This window comes from Dermacentor silvarum, chromosome 5 (assembly GCF_013339745.2).
Source record: "Dermacentor silvarum isolate Dsil-2018 chromosome 5, BIME_Dsil_1.4, whole genome shotgun sequence".
Classification (NCBI taxonomy): domain Eukaryota; kingdom Metazoa; phylum Arthropoda; class Arachnida; order Ixodida; family Ixodidae; genus Dermacentor; species Dermacentor silvarum.
In genome coordinates, this window is record NC_051158.1 from 4,100,371 (window position 1) to 4,116,694 (window position 16,324).

General features: G+C 45.3%; 1 protein-coding gene across 1 annotated transcript in view; it reads left to right on the forward strand.

The window, feature by feature from the left end:
• Positions 1-6,623: 6,623 nt before the first annotated feature.
• Positions 6,624-16,324, forward strand: part of LOC125945390 (uncharacterized) — an 18,732-nt gene continuing 9,031 nt past the window's right edge. Inside the window, exons 1-5 of the mRNA XM_049667137.1 lie at positions 6,624-6,934; positions 8,076-8,361; positions 9,883-10,046; positions 11,482-11,724; positions 14,572-14,916. Coding sequence (XP_049523094.1) covers positions 6,650-6,934; positions 8,076-8,361; positions 9,883-10,046; positions 11,482-11,724; positions 14,572-14,916 — 1,323 coding nt within the window. The 5' untranslated portion in view covers positions 6,624-6,649. The remainder of the gene's footprint in view (positions 6,935-8,075; positions 8,362-9,882; positions 10,047-11,481; positions 11,725-14,571; positions 14,917-16,324) is intronic.

A 16,324-nucleotide genomic window follows, 5' to 3' on the forward strand; every position in this document is an offset into this window, starting at 1 on the left:
ACGAGGCGTAATTTCACTTATGAAGCTTGGCCTCCATTATCAATGAATTTTTTTTAATTATAGTTTAGAGGAGACCTAGAGTGTGAGCCTTTTCTGTCTCTTCGCTTTCTTGTGTGTAAAGAGGGAGGTGCTTTGCAAAAGGGAACGTAATTCAGGCTGTAACCACAATGTGACGTGTTTTCGAGAAATTTTGAGCGCGAGAAGTGAATGTATTTATGCCATCGCATCACATACTCATGACTTCAAGCACGCGCAACTGACATGCTAGTTTAGTCATTTCGTAAGAAAGACAACGATGTCGATGTATTAGTGTTTTACGTATTTCTTTGTCTAGTTCTCCGACACCTGTAATTGTTTTTGCTATGCATCTTGTATTTGTGTTTGTGAAATTAGCTTTTTGTGCCTAATCGGCATGACAATAGCTACCACCCACGTACTGCAAAGTCCGGGACGGTTTGAAAAAAAGTTTTGCTTGAAGACGGTACACGTCAAAGTGGTTAGAGGCAACATTGCGCTGCAGAGATAAGAGGCCACAAACATGTTCCACGAGTGTAAAAATAACGTGAAGCAGTAGTGTAAAGTATTTAGGACTTCCAAAATACGCTTTCAGTTAAGAGGCACGCAATGCACAACTATAGTAAACATTTAGAGAGAAAGCGTTTCGTTTAGTGCAATTGGAGGAATGCAACGATTCAGTTCTGTTCAGGTAGTGGTAATGGTCAAAATCTCTCCATTCCGAGGTGTTAAAGAGAGTGACGTTAACGGGAATTTCCACCCTTTTCAAAAGACTGTGCATGGAATGGAGGGTCGCATTCCGCCACTGTGCTCGCGATGACATCGTCTAGATAAGGGAGAAGCGACAAAAGGAAAGAGCGCGCCCGACGCACATGCGCTGCATGACGTCATTGCGAACACGGTGTATATATATATATATATAATATGGTTCTCGCCAAGTCGCCTTTCCTATACATCAGCACTGCCTCGTCTTGCATTCAACAGATATACGGTGTCTTACGCTTTGTCGGTGGGTGCGCCCATAGTTAAAAAGTTTGCCGTGGTTCCCGAGGTGACATGGATGCAGGCTGCAGGCCCTCGCAGCAAAGCTATACGCTTACTTTGGCAATCATATACGATGCCTGACGCGGCAATATTATTTTTTTTTTTGCTTTGCTAGGTGCCAGCTGAGCTTGATATCTTCTCAGAACAGCACTCGTCGATCGGCGGCAATGACGATCGACAGAAGAAAAAAGAAAAGGGGATGAAGATTTTTTCCGAGCAGCCGTCGCCGGAGTGACCACCAGGACTTTATTTCGTCCGCCTCTATGCTGTTGTACCCGCGTTGCGATCGGTACTTTTATTTATGTTTGGTCGACATCCTCACAATCAAGATATGCGTGATTTTACGTAGCATTCACGTCTTCAGTAGTCGATTGAAGCCGAGTTGATCGTCACTACTATCGGCATTTGTCACTTACGTCAATCTCTATTGCACTTATCCTATTGCACGAGAAAGGCAGTAAGATTGAACTGTCGTTCAATATGCGATTCCCTGTAATCGCTACTGCTGAGGCAGTGCAATGACCATCGCTGGCTTATTTTTTCCCAAGTCTTACAATAAAACGTAGTTGAAATATGAAAATTGTCGTTCTTCTCTTGATTACGGGAATGTAACGTACTCAGTGTTTGTGATTTTGAAGGTTGGCTGGTCGGCGCAGTGTCGTTTGCAATACGTCAACTTTTTTGGAACTACATTTCGCAACGCGATTCCGGATCCTGTTTTCGATGGAGCGAGAAATTATATACATGTCTCACTGCAAGAATATGGCTATCGAAAAGCCTGGTCGATGATGGCCACCATGCCGAATGCGCGAAAGAGATCGCTTGACGTGCATTTTGTTCGAAGTTGTGACAAAACCATAGTTACTCGTCTTTTTCTTCAAACATGTTTGCCTACTGCAAGAATTGAAGGTACAACTTCATTCACTGTAATACAACCAGAGTACGTACACGTGTGAGTATGAAGGAACAATAAACCACTTAGCATATGTACCTTTCCGCGGCACTTAAAATATTTGCCTCGTTTTATGTGACCTACACCTCAGTACGTTTTTACGAGAGTCTTGCAGATGAAAGGCCTGCTTAAGACCACTTGACAGAAGTAATATTGACATACAGAAGCCCTCTCCAGGTTTTAGAAAAACTCTGCTATATCATATGCACGGTGACAAAGTCCTAATTAAATGAATTAGTTCGTTTCGTTTTGTCGTACAGAATTTATGTATTGTCAGAAAGCGCACCTTGGTAGACATCACTTTGCTGTATATAACAAACGACAGACGCCGATGCACATAAAGGCACATAAAGAAGACATCTGTGTACCAAATCACTCGAAGGTCATTCATTAGAAGAGCAGAACATTTCACCTGCTTACAATACCCGAAAATTTTGCCACTTTTTTACTTTAGCTTTTTTACTTACTGAGTACAGCAGTTCCCGCATACGAGAGTTTGGAAATTATCTTTGGTTTTCCAAACAACCGGACAACTTCTCATCACCGTTCATAGCTTTCCTAAATTCTGTTTCATTTTTCTATCCCGTCCCTGTTAAGGACTACAATCGAACCAAGTTACAACAGGCTTATGCGTTGAAGTTCGGTATAGCAGACAAACTAATACACCCCAACACGTCTATGCCACATATTGATGAACCTTTGTGATGTGTCCGCTAGATAAGAATTTGCTATCTCCCGCGGAGAAAAGAAGCAAGGAAAGAATTCATTTACTTAAAACAAAGCTGCACGTCGTTGGTAGTAATTTTGCCTGCGGGTTGAACTATTTTTCGGCATTAATATTAATGGCATTATCAATGCGCAGGATTCGGTGGGCCTGCTCTAGTTCACTTTCACTTATGGCATTATTGGGCTGGCAACGGACGCCCCGATTCTGAGATATCCAATATCTGACTTGGTTATGACGGAGTTATTTTACAAGAGCGGCGGTCAGTTTTTGCGTGTTTCATATAGATAATTATCTTTGTCCCACTTGGTTGTATTTGGGTTCAACTGTATTTTTATAACGCGAACGTCCCACATGGATTTGGCTACATAATCGAGCATTCACATGTACGTCTAGAACCAATTGAATCGTCTGCTTTTTTTTTCTGAAGTAAACAATACCAAACTATGAACGTAATCGGCTACATACAGTTTGTTAATGCATGTCGTCGCCATTGGTCCCGACATGGTTCAGCTGTTTTTGATTTCTACGCTTTATATTCACTTTATTTCCGAGATTTGTGAGAACGGTATGCCCGAGACGCGATAGTAACACTTCAATTAGGAGACTTATGTTGTAGATATCGAATTGCGCCTACTTTAAGCGCTGTATATTATGACCCACGCTAGCATAACGCTTCGAAAGCATAATTTTTACTAAAATTAGGGCGTTTAGAACGTGTTGCTTCCATCTTAAAGCAATCCTATTAATATCATCATCAGCAGCAACCTATATTTATGTCCACTGAAGAACGAAGATATGTTATTAAGAGATGTGATGCAAAATTTACAAACATGTGCTAAGTGTGTTTCAGAAAAGAATCCTAACATAGTCATCTCTCCATGTCGTGGGTTCCCGTCTTATATTCTCTTCATCAGTGGTGATTTTTCAAGTGCATAGGTGTTTCCAAGTACAGTTCACGCGAAATCCTAGGCCCGAGGCTGCAAGACGTGGACCTAGGTGAATCACCTGGACGCCGGACCACGAGGGACTGGAGGGGAACGAAAGGCCGAGCGCCTTAGCTCGAGCGCTAATCAACCGAGCGGGGCAAAACCAATCGTCTCATCAATCCCCACCCTTTACCTTCGTGCCCCTGCCATTCCATTACGGCGACCGACTCGAGAACCAGCGGCTCAACCGCTGGATTTATCCTCCCCCTCACAAAAAAAGCTAAGCACTGAAGTGGCAGTAGCTCTCAGACATATTCAGCCTAACACATTCCCAAACCTACACAGACACAGCAAAACGTACCCACAAACATATCGCGGCATCTGCCCTTGGTGCGGCGACACACGCCCTACACTCTTCCACATATCGTGGGGGTGGGGCACACCTCAACACTTAAAGACGCCTAGCACGTCATTTGAGCGGTGGGAGGTACAGCTGACCGGTGATACCCTGGCCGGACAAGAAGCTCTCGTCCAGCAAGTTCGTCGAGCAGCCATGGCCAGTGGATTCCTGGAATGAGGGCCCCACCCACTCGACCTCAAGAGCAACGACTTCGACGGTTGGAATGGCTAAGGAAGTATGGCCAAGGAATCCACATAATTTTCTTTGAGAATGCCAATAAAACTCGCTCATTTCATCTCCTACTTAGTTCTTTAATTATGCTTAAGATGCGAGCAATGTGTTACTACCAAAGTTTGGGGAAATTGGCGCCTGTAGAGGATAAGTCGTATTCAAGTAGCCGCACCTTTCTCCACCCCCTAGGTTGACGTGGCATGTTCCGGCGGTCGCAGTTCGCTAGAGTCGAATATTCAGCAGAAACTTGAAATCGACGCCGTATTTTTTTTTTGTACTTGTGATTTTACGAAAGGTCTCGGCAGTTTTCTTTTATTATTATTATTGATAACCAACCTCTGCATTGCAGTTTCTCGTATAATGCACAGCCGCATATCAGAACCACGGCACCGTGCCTCCGTTCTACTAACTCTACATTCGTTACCATCTCTTGTGCTGTGAACTTTGCACCTGCTGGCCGGAATAACTGTGTTCAGTACAGCGGGATCAGCATGAACAAAGTCTGTACTGCAGCCTGAAACGCTGACAGAGCCAGAATCGTGGGATTCCTCCTGCTCACTAAACATATTAGGATTCTCTGTTTAATATGATCTTACTCCGACATTCAACTCGCACAAATAGGCCAGTAATCTGTGATGTTGTGATGCAACAGACGCCATTCGTGTTACGGACCCAACCGAGTACGCCTGCCGGCAAGAAACGGAGAACTTTCTTAGCAAGGGTGTTAATTTCATACATTAGTATTAAAAAAACGGTTTTGAAATGTGCAGATCCAGCGCTCATATTGAAATCTACGTGAAGCAATGTTCTTGTAAAGTGGGTAATTAAATGCTTCACAACTAACGGCGATGCGTACAATTCTTATTTCCTTTTATATTATGAAACGTCTAATTTTATGGAATATTTACGTTAATCCACCACAAAGATAATTTCCTTATCGTACAATTTTTTTGTTGTGCACTGCGTCATTCCCAAACTATAACGAAATGCAAACCGGAGCTGAGAAGCTTAAGTGCACGTACTGTTTTGTGTTGCGTTCCAAGTTCGCCGGATGATTGCGTAAATTCCTGTAAATGCTCCCTGTATGCAACGCGCATGCAAAAAACATCAAGTCCCGGAATACGTGCAGGATATTTGTAAATTGATCTGTATCAAGTGTAAGTGTCCCTGCATGTCGAACGGCAGCAGGGCCTTTCATTTCTGCTCTTTTTTCTGCATTAGTAAATACATTGAACAAGAAACTGCCAAATATATGGAGGACGCCTACTCTATGACACTTGGTCAATACCCTTGAGTCCGTACGTGGCACTGCCTTCAAAGTTATCATCACCATCATTTCTCCTGAAAATGTTTATAAAACATATGAGTACCGCCCCTACTATTCCGTTCCAAAACAGGCCCAGGTGTCTTCCCGTTTATTATAAATATTATACCGCTTTCAGTTCGAAATTACTTCTGCGGAAATTTCCGTCTAGTCGAAAAAACACCAACGTGCGATTACCGGAGCTCAAAAAAAAAAAACTAATCAACCTTTCCCCTACCGCAAAAAAAAGGGTAATCGAAGCTTTTCCTGCGTGCACCTAAACTAATCATGATGCGACGGCTGCGACGGAGAAAACGACGTCACTTTTTGCTCGGTGGCGTTTGCTCGGTGGCGTGTTAAGCAGCATTCGCCCGCCATTGCCGCTTGTGATTCTTCGAAATTTACTTGGTTCAAAATTAAGTCTGTCCGTTACATAAGACAATGAATGACTCATACCCCCTTAAGGATTGGCTCATACCCCCGTAGACGTGGCCTCCCTATTACGACGACAGAAGAGAAGTGAAATTATACGCTGGACTGATTAACGACAACGCAGCCAGCTGTAGAACAAGACGACGAATGCGGGAGCAGTGGCACGAGCGCGTGCCGAGCACGTGCATGAGCTCAAACCGAGGGGCGCCAACGAGCCAGCTGCGGAAGAAGACGACGACGCTCGCAGCCAGTGCTGATCATGATGGTTTTTTGCGCACACGTATGCCACTCAAATATGTACCTTATAACAAGCTTCGCTCGAAAAAAAAAGAAGAAGACGAGCTCTGGCCGCGTGTCCTTGGCGCGAGGGCATCGCGTGAGCTTGGCCACTGCGTTGATTCAATAGGGTCCACCAGCGGCGACAGAACGATCTCTCTAGGCTTCTCTCCTATACTCGATCCGAATTCCAGCGAGACTAGTATCGAAGAGTGTCGTCAAGGGACCACGATCCAAGAAGAGGTTTGGGCAATCAGAAGACACCGGATCCCGCGTCTCTCGCTGTTAGCCCTCACCCGGCGTTCAAGCATCGCGTCTCCTAGTACTCGTTCGAAGCTGCACCATGGCGGGGGTGTTCGGTGACGCACTAGCCATGGCGCTGGTGGCCATCGGCTCCGTGCTGATCGCGCTTCTCATTTGGCTGTTGATGCGCAAGTACAACCGCGAGTACCCCAGGAACGTCGAGCCGTCGAAGGTCGCCACGCCTGCCACCATTAGTCGAGAGACGACGGCGGCAAGCATATGGGGCCCGTGTAAAAAACCGAACGAGAACCCTAGCATCAGTGGCGTGGGTATTACGCAGCCGGTATCCGAGGGACTGAACCGGAAACCGAAGGAGTCTCTCGCGGTGAGTACATAGCGCCCTCTATAGATGCGTATTACAGACTCGTACTACTTCCGGGCAAGCAGACTCCCGTGAAAGGAATGTGGAGCCTTCATGTTAATATAGTATAATGCACCGTCAACCGTAAAACATTATGGACCACAGAATCTAAGAAATCAATGAATTCCCAGAGCACTTTGTGACCGTCTATTTAGTGAAACTCCACAACACTACGTTGTTCGCATAATTCTACAATCTGTAAAAGCGAATATCAATCTACGTTCTGATGCTGATGAGATATTCAGATATTTCTCAGACTTCACAGTTCGTGGGCATTTGCGGTTGACCGTACAGCCGACTGCAAAAGTTTACGGAGCACGACTTTCGCGATAGCGCTTACTTTAATATTGATTAGTACCTGGCCACAATGTCTGGAATTTATGTGAGCAGTGTGATAATTATGTGCGTAACTATGAACTCCACCTTTCAATTTGACGAAAAGTGCACACGCTTCAGCTGAACTTCATTTTTTTTTTCTCAGATGAAGTGCTCATAACGTTCGTGGTGGAGGGTGCATCTGTGTTCAGTGGCAGTGTAAAGTTGCTTGCGAGCATAGGGACACGCTAACGCTAAGCTGCATGGCATTGACAGAATATTAGCAGTGCATTATTTGGCTAGGTGCTGGTATGCGGTATAGAAAGGTTCTGCAGTGAAAAGTGAAACCCCTAACGTATGTGGTCGTTTGCACATTTTCTTCCAGTTAGCTTCAATTCGTTAGCCCGTCGTGTAGCGTGTGTATGTTTCAGATATTCTTCACAAATACTATCTTCTATAACCATTCACTAGTGATAGTCATCGTGGACCATGGTTTCTATTGAGCCGAACAAGGACATACGCATTCCACTACACGACGTATTTACAGAGAATAACTTCTTCTTGGGCGAGTTGGTGTTTACTGAACATGATACTTAGTAACGCAAAACTCGAAATAAAAGACAACAGTGAAAGACGAGAGGAAAGGAAAGACGAGCGTCTTCCTTTCCTCTCGTCTGTCAACAGTGAAAGACGAGCGTCTCGTCTTTCACTGTTGTCTTTTATTTCGAGTTTTGCGCTACTAAGTATCATGTTCAGTATTTACAGAGCTTTGATGGTTTCCTACTCCTAGGTTTTTCCGGGTAAAAAGCCTCCGTCAGCTGAGTATCTAACAGACAAGTCAACGGGCAAGACGACCGACAAGAAAAAGGACAAGCCAGCGGACAAACGCGAAGACAAGCCAGTGGCAGACAAGCAAGGAGTCGATGCGAGGGCACAAGGTCACGCTAGCAAAAAGCGTGAGGGCTCAACTGGAAGTGCTGCATCTTTGGAGCAAAACAAGGAGCAACGGACCAAAGACGAGCAGCGCGAGAAGTCCAAGAAGTCCGAACAGCTTTCAGCCTCGATTGTCGACTCCGGTAGTATTTATTTCTGGTCTGGTCAAAAAATTGCAGCGCATTGTGCATCTGGGATTGTTTTTCATTTTCGCTTTGATGGTACCTTGAGCTTCCCGTATAAAGTCCTTAAGCGTCCCATGTTCTCTTTTGATTTTTGATTGATTGGTTGATCGATTGATTGGTTGGTTTATTGATTGATTGATTGATTGAACTCAAGCTTTTCTTGTGTAATAGAAGCGGACAGGGTTGATTTGGCCCAAAAATGTTTTCATAGCCTAGTTCAAATTTAATTCAACACCTTTTTTGTTCTAAATTACAAAAACTTCAAAACATTAGCGAACATACATGTCCTAGACAAAATCATTACGCTGTTCTTCTCAATGGCACATCGATCGAAGGTGGGCGTTAGCCAAGGTGTGAATACATAGTGAGAAGGTGACAACGTTTTACGGGTATTGGAATGTGAGTAAGGACAAACACTCATACACGCCACATGTGCAATTGAAGTCAACAAGCAAACTGGCGCGAAAATCGCGTGTTTGCTGCTACGACGCATTGCAAAGTCTGTTGTAACCTTTCTTTCTTTTCTTTTTTTTTCAGTTTTAGTGATCATTTAAATGTGAGCTTGCAAGGCAATATTCTATGATCAAAGTTAACTGCAGTCTGCTGGCGCCCGACCGCGAGCGTTATCGACGCCTTGAAGACAAAGTAATCTTTTTTTATCAATACGTAACCCGTATCGCCCATAAGCCGGTAAGCGTTTACACTTCCTGCCTTAATCGTGCAGAGAAAGTATTCTTCCAAGATAACTCATACTCGATATCGCCATTGGTGTGCAGTACAGCGAATGCTCTGAGGCCACACCTCTTTAAGGTCTCGAATCTAGGATTTAGACCGCGGTTACCACATTCTAAAGTGTTGTTCATATGTTCACTCGGCGCATATTCCAGCCTCTTGAAGGAGCGAAGTACTACTGACGGTGGTCCGGAGCAGCCCACCGTCTGATGTACTATACATACATACATACATACATACATACATACATACATACATACATACATACATACATACATACATACATACATACATACATACATACATACATACATACATACATACATACATACATACATACATACATACATACATACATACATACATACATACATACATACACACACACACACACACACACACACACACACACACACACACACATACATACATACATACATACATACATACATACATACATACATACATACATACATACATACATACATACATACATACATACATACATACATACATACATACATACATACATACATACACGCATACATACACACACGCATACATACACGCTCTTTTAAGCTCTCCCACCCCACCTCTACTTCTAACACGTGACCGGCTTCTCTTCACACACACACACACACACTTTTTTTTTCACTTTGACACTCCTAATACTAGCGCATCGTTAACGAAACATGCGTGGTTAGCGGAGAAAATGACAACCTTGTGTCCGGCATGCTCCTGGCGCAGGTTTCTCGAAGCACAAGAGCAAGCAGCCCAAACGGTCTAAACCAGCTGGGGCCCAGCCGGACACCGCGGTCGCGACCACGGACGCAGGCGCAGTTTCGCCGAAAGCGCCACCGGAAGGTGTCACACAAGAGCCCGCCATCGACACAACGACGCCAGCATTACCGGTGAGGAGCCGCAAACATCACGACGTTAATGAGCAGGGCTTGACTTTGGCCGCGTTGGTTTACCAGTGCTAACGCGGCGCCGCAGAGCACGGGGACAATCTCGCGTTCATCGTTCCAACCCTTCCTCAACAGCCCAGCAACAAAACATCACCCACATATTTACGGTTGGTGGCAACGTAAAGATACAGTGGCAAATACAGTGATGTCATACTCGAAATGATGATTCGGTTGCCAAAATCTCTCATCACTTTAGTCACGTAAAAGCGAACAACTTTCACAATAGGCGGCAATCGCGAAATACGTTATGTAGACCGGAGGCACAAAGGAAAGGAGCTGTGCGATTTTATTGACTAATTGTTTGATTTATTCATTCATTCATTGGTGCATTCAATATCGGATTATACAGAACAAAAATAATGTGCGTAGTATTAGCAGGATTTTAGGAGAGAGGGAGAAGTGGCCGCTGTCACCGCGACGGCCTTGCGTGTATTTGAACTATTCCGCGGTCGAACACGAGCAAAAAAAAAAAAAAAAAAAAGCATGTCAATAAAGGGCGGGGATAAGGGATGCGGAGGGAGTGTGTATGAAAAATAGAAACTTGGAAGAAACAGAAGAGGCCGGAGTTTCCACTGAATCTTTAGGTTGTCACTGAGACAGGTGATTTCTGCATGCGCATCCTTTTTTGTGACCTGCATATTGTTGCGGGTGAGATGGGTTTATTTACAAGATGATCGAGGGGGCGCAGAGACGAGATCGCAGGCAGTCAGGCATTGCTCTACACCGCATGCACTTCTTCCATCTCCTGTTCTTCGGCTCCGCCGCGCAGCGTAATAATATTACCACCTGAATAATGCTTAAAGCAAACCTTGAATGATCACTGTTAGCTTATCCTTTCAGAAAGAGTGCAATCTTTCTATGTATATATATATATATATATATATATATATATATATATATCAAGGAAGATTATTGACAGAGATGCTTTTGACGGCAGAAGCTCAAACAAAAAACTCCACCAATTATTCGTCCCGCCATGCATACGGCAAATCGCTTGCGTGGAAAAACATGCTGTTCCTGCGATCTAGCAACTTGTGTGAAATCAGGAACTGCGTTTTCTGCTTTATACCAGAGGCTCACGCAGGGATTGTGCCACACCCTAGCAAATAGTGCTGGTAGGCCGGTGTCCAGAGGAAGGCATCAGCTATCGAGGAAGCATCGACAATTACCTGTGATAAATTAGACATTGTACATCATGAAATAGACATCATCATCATTGTACCATGTTTTAACAGCAGCCGCTTGGACACGCCGTCATTGAAATCATTTAAAATACATTGATGCGACAAATTGTTTATAATACATTAGCAGCATAATTACAAGTGGGTGACAATGCATGAAGCACTGTCCTCTGAAGGACACTCTCTCGGGATTTAAGGATAACACACTTCCGTCGTTCGCACAGCAGAAGCCAAGCCAGGTGGAAGCGCCAGTACCACAAGTCTCCCAGCTGGGCGCTAAGAGCCCGGCGGTGGCAATTGTAGACCGCGGCCCGGCCTCTGACACCCACGATCTGGATGATTCGACTCTCCAGAAACTGCGGAAGGAAGTACTGATGCGTCGGGCCTCGCACGCGTCTATGCACTCGACACGATTGCGGCCAGCGGTTGAATCGCCCAAGGTGAGTGACTGAACTGTTAGTTAAAACTGTTAGTTAAAGCAGCGCTTTCTTAACGTAACTTTGGCGTCGTACCGCCCGGCGTCAGCATGTTCGCTTTACATAGGTCGCAAGATAACGGCGCTGTATAACCCTGACCGAAATGTGTGAAATACGTTTCGTGTGGTTATTGATAAAAGCATACATGCTTGCATTACGCAATCCATCCACAATAGCAGTATGATTTCTGCATGTCGAGTTGATAAAGGCGTAGAAAATGTGTTCCATGTGGTTGCGACTTCGAGCGTCACGCGAGTTGTCGTGCCAAGTCATGTATATCCTTCTCTGATCCTTGTACCTTGTTCAAGGACGCCAGTTTTTATTACTCGGAATGGAACCAGAAACCACATCTAAAGAAACTTCCGCTACGATTTCATGCCGTATGAGCACTTTTAGGAAATCGCCTGCCCTCCAACAATAATTTCTATCGATCTTGTACACATTTCCTCAGTCTATCACTCTGGAGCAAGTTTTCGATCAGGCGCATCTATCGTACGCTCAGTTGCATGTGGCGTTCACGACGGTAAAGTATAATGGGGTAGCCGCATTACATAAGGAGATTGCACGCAAGATTGATGGCAACCCCTTATTAGATAAAATAAATCCTAAACTATATATAATATTGCAGACTGCGCGCTGCGGCACTACAAGTCAAAGCTTTCGTAGCCACCGGATTTGGAAAGAATCGACACTATTTGTGCAAAACCGCTAAATTAACATCGGCGATTATAAACGCTCTTGAAGTACAACGCTAATTCCCCTAGACTATGTCGCAATCCAGCATGCAGTGTACTCGTAATGAATCGCCACACAATGTTTTACCTACACTTGTGTGTCCAAGTACACAAAACGAGTGTTTGTCCACGTACGCGTACCCGATTCCGTCCGCAGGTAAACGTGTTGTTTGAGAAACCAGTGGGTTGTGAGTGTTCGTATATGTAACAGTTCGTGACAACGAGTCTTTTCTTGCGTTAGAGGACAATATAGGGTCTTCCTGAATGAAACCGAGACGCCGGTTTCCTCCGTTATGCAGGTTTTGTTGACCGAGTAAGTGATCTTGATCGAGGCGCTGTGATCCCAATTTTGAGTTTCAGGAAAGGAAAAAAAATGTGTGTAGACCATGAAGCGGGATGACATAGCTATATATCAGACTCAAACATGGAATCGATGAACGCTATGAGAAGTACTTCACTGGTGTTTAGGGTGCGGTCCCAACGAAGGGCTGGCCCATCGGCGACAGAAACACCAGGGAGACACTTATGGCGTTCGTCACTTCTATTTTTCAATCTGTGCTTTCAGGTCTTGAGTGAAAAGAACCCTTTTGTTTAAGTTCCTATGTCATCTTAATAATCATCAAGCTATTTTTATGTTAACTGCAGGACGAAGGCCTCTCCCCGCGATGTCCAGTTAACTCTGTGTTGCGCTGGCTGATTCCAATGCAAATTTCCTCATTTCAACACCCCACATAATTTTCTGCCGTGTACGACTACGCTTCCCTCCCCTTCGCAACCGTTATGTAACTATAATGGTTTACCGGTTACCTGTCATACGAATTACATGACCTGCCCAGTTTTACTTTTTTTATCCACGTCCGCGATACTACCGACTATACCCATTTGCTCTCTCATCCACATCGCTATATTCTTGTCGATAAAGATTACGCCTAGCATTTTTCGTTCTATCGCTCTTTGCTCGGCCCTTAACTTGTTCTCGTGCTTCTTTGTTAACCTTCAAGTTTCTGCGCAATATGCTATCACCAGGAGAATGCAGTTATTGTGCACTTTTCTTTCAACGACAGCGGTAAGCTCCCAGCCAGGATTTGGTAACGCCTTCCGAATGCACGTCAGCCCATTCCATGACGACAGCAACTGTATGAACACTCCAGGCGCATTTCTGCCGTCATCGTCATCGTCGTCGTGAGGTTCCATATGAAGTCCAAGGGTGATAAAATCATCGCCGTGCGCCGTAGCTGTACGGGCAAGTGAAAGCGTGCGAGGGTGAGCCGGCGATCGCGGCTCGATCTCGCACACGCAAGGGAGGGAAGCGCGAAGGAAGCGTTTTGTCTTCCAGTCGCGCACAACGCTCCGCCGGGAGAGTAGGGAGTGGGCGGGGGACGGGGGGAGCTTCTTCTACTCCGGGCGAACCGAGCGGCCGCGCGCACCCGCCGGCGGCCGCATGGCTCTGGGGGAGTTATGGAGGAAGTGGGACGAGTTCTACGCCGCGTCCGCCCACCCCGGTCCCTGCATCTTGAAAGCCATCTGCGGCAGGGGCAGAGTCCGCCCTGCGCTGTGTTTTCGCGGCATAGTTCGCGTTGATGCGAGCGGCAGCACAAAGATCGATTCGCTCGCTGCTGCCACCGCGCTTACTCACTCCAGCGTTTTGACAGCGAGTTTCCGCGCTCATCGAGTGAGGTGCGTTCACGTTTGCTTGTGCGCGCGTGACACCATGCTTGTTAATTTAGTTAGTACGTCTATGTTTACAAGTTTATACCGACGATAAATCTACTATCCTTATTTCGTGTAGCCTTTCGGCCGGAACTGCAACTTTTTTAATCTTCTGTAAGTTTCCTTCTCAAGATCGGGGTCCCCTATGAGTAAGTGACCTAGACAAATGTACTCCTGCACCGACTCTACAGGCTGACGGGTGATCATGAATTCTAGTTCCCTTGACAGGCTATTGAACATTTCATTTGTCTTCGGTATGTTAATGTCCCTATATATATATATATATATATATATATATATATATATATATATATATATATATATATATATATATATACCGTATAGCACAAACACTTTGTCTGCGCAGGTGCCGACCGAACTCGACATCTTTTCCGAAGAACACTCAACCGCGAGCATCGCCCGGGCAACGACGGTGCGAGAGAGGCAATCGCACTCCGGGCACAAGCAAAAGCACAAGCCCAAGTCGTCGTCCTCGAGGCCGGCCTCGACCGTCCCCGTTGACGTGGCGTTCGCGGGCTCCAAGTCCGAATGCACATCGCCCCCTCCGGGACTTGTTTCGCCGCCACGGACAAGCGCCGGCGTGGTCCCTGCTTCGGACGCACGTGACGGGCACCTATCGGCCCTCGAGGAAGTCGGCCGCGCTGGCTACGTGTCTCAGCACTCTGTGCTGTCCGCACCACGTGTGCCCAAGGTGCGCAACGCAATAATTACGCCCCTATTGAGTCTTAAAAGCTGAGATACCTGGCGTCCCAAAGAGCCCCAAAGGCCTTCCTTGGTGCTATGGTGGTCACTGTCGACTCCGCCATATTCGTCAGCTATTGCTGGATGGCAGGGTGGCTGCACCCTCTTAATGGCTCGAAGTCCGAAGATGGCGAATTTTGACAATATGGCGGAATTATGCATTGTGCAGAACAGTAACCCAGGCCCCCTCAATGGCCCAACTAGTGGCACCTAGGACATGTTCCGAGTCCTCAAAGGGCCAACTGGTGGCACCTAGGACGTGTTCCGTGTCCGGCCAGCATTGATTGAAGCCAGTCGGACGGTTAATATAACAGCTTGCAGCTGAAGAATCGGAGCGCATTTGGAGCATGGGTATATGATAACATCCTGCATTCTGATACAAGATGGCGACACATACTTCCCTTATTTCCCTTATTTCGTATATGAATCTTAGAATACTGTTATTCACTACGCTACATTTATTTAAAATCGAAAGTACACTACATTGCGCATTTTTAATGCCTTTGCGCCACCATTGTTCAAGTATCTTACGAGTTAGCACTACAGATCCACTAACCATTCGTGCACTGTCCATAAAACGCAAGGCTTCGGGCGGGGTAAAAATCTCCCAGTTTATCGCTGAATGAATACTGTGACAGTATACGAGAACATTTTCAATGGTTTTCTACGCCGCTTGCGCACGCTATGCATGAATATGCAAATGAGTGCGCATGTGCGACTGGGTGCAACTTTACGTCAATAGGAAAAGTAATAAGAAAGACAAATGTATCTTTAACGCGTTGCAGGTGCGACTTAAGAACAAACATACAACTTCGCGTACGTTATGCAAATAAGAAACTGTGATTACCTTTTGCGCCCTAGCGCACTTCCCACCAACCTTTCAAAATGGCTTCTAAGTTGTTTACACAATCGCCGTCTTCTTGGAAAGCAAGGTTTCTTGGATCATCTTGATGTTATGCTATCTTCACGAAGTTGTCTCCAGTTCAGACTTTGTTAGAGTTGAAACTATATTTAGGATATTTGTGTCCGTTATGCTGTATATATAGCATTCGGTAATATAGCCACATTCGGTGAGTATTTAAACTCATAGAATATACAATAAGTAGAAATTAAAAAAAATCAAAAGCTCCAGCGCGATAAGTTGCTTGGAGTGCCGATGTATAGAATGTAATGAAGCTGTGCAAAGGCATTCCATTTTTACCATGAGCTTTCCATCTCTGTAACATGCTGAAGCAGTGCGACAACGTGGATTTGCATAGCTTCCGAAATACATCAACGCCCTGCTGTATGCACAGCGTGAGACGCAACATGTTTTGGACGCGATGATTATGGCGCAAAGTGTTTGGCAGAGCTTGCCA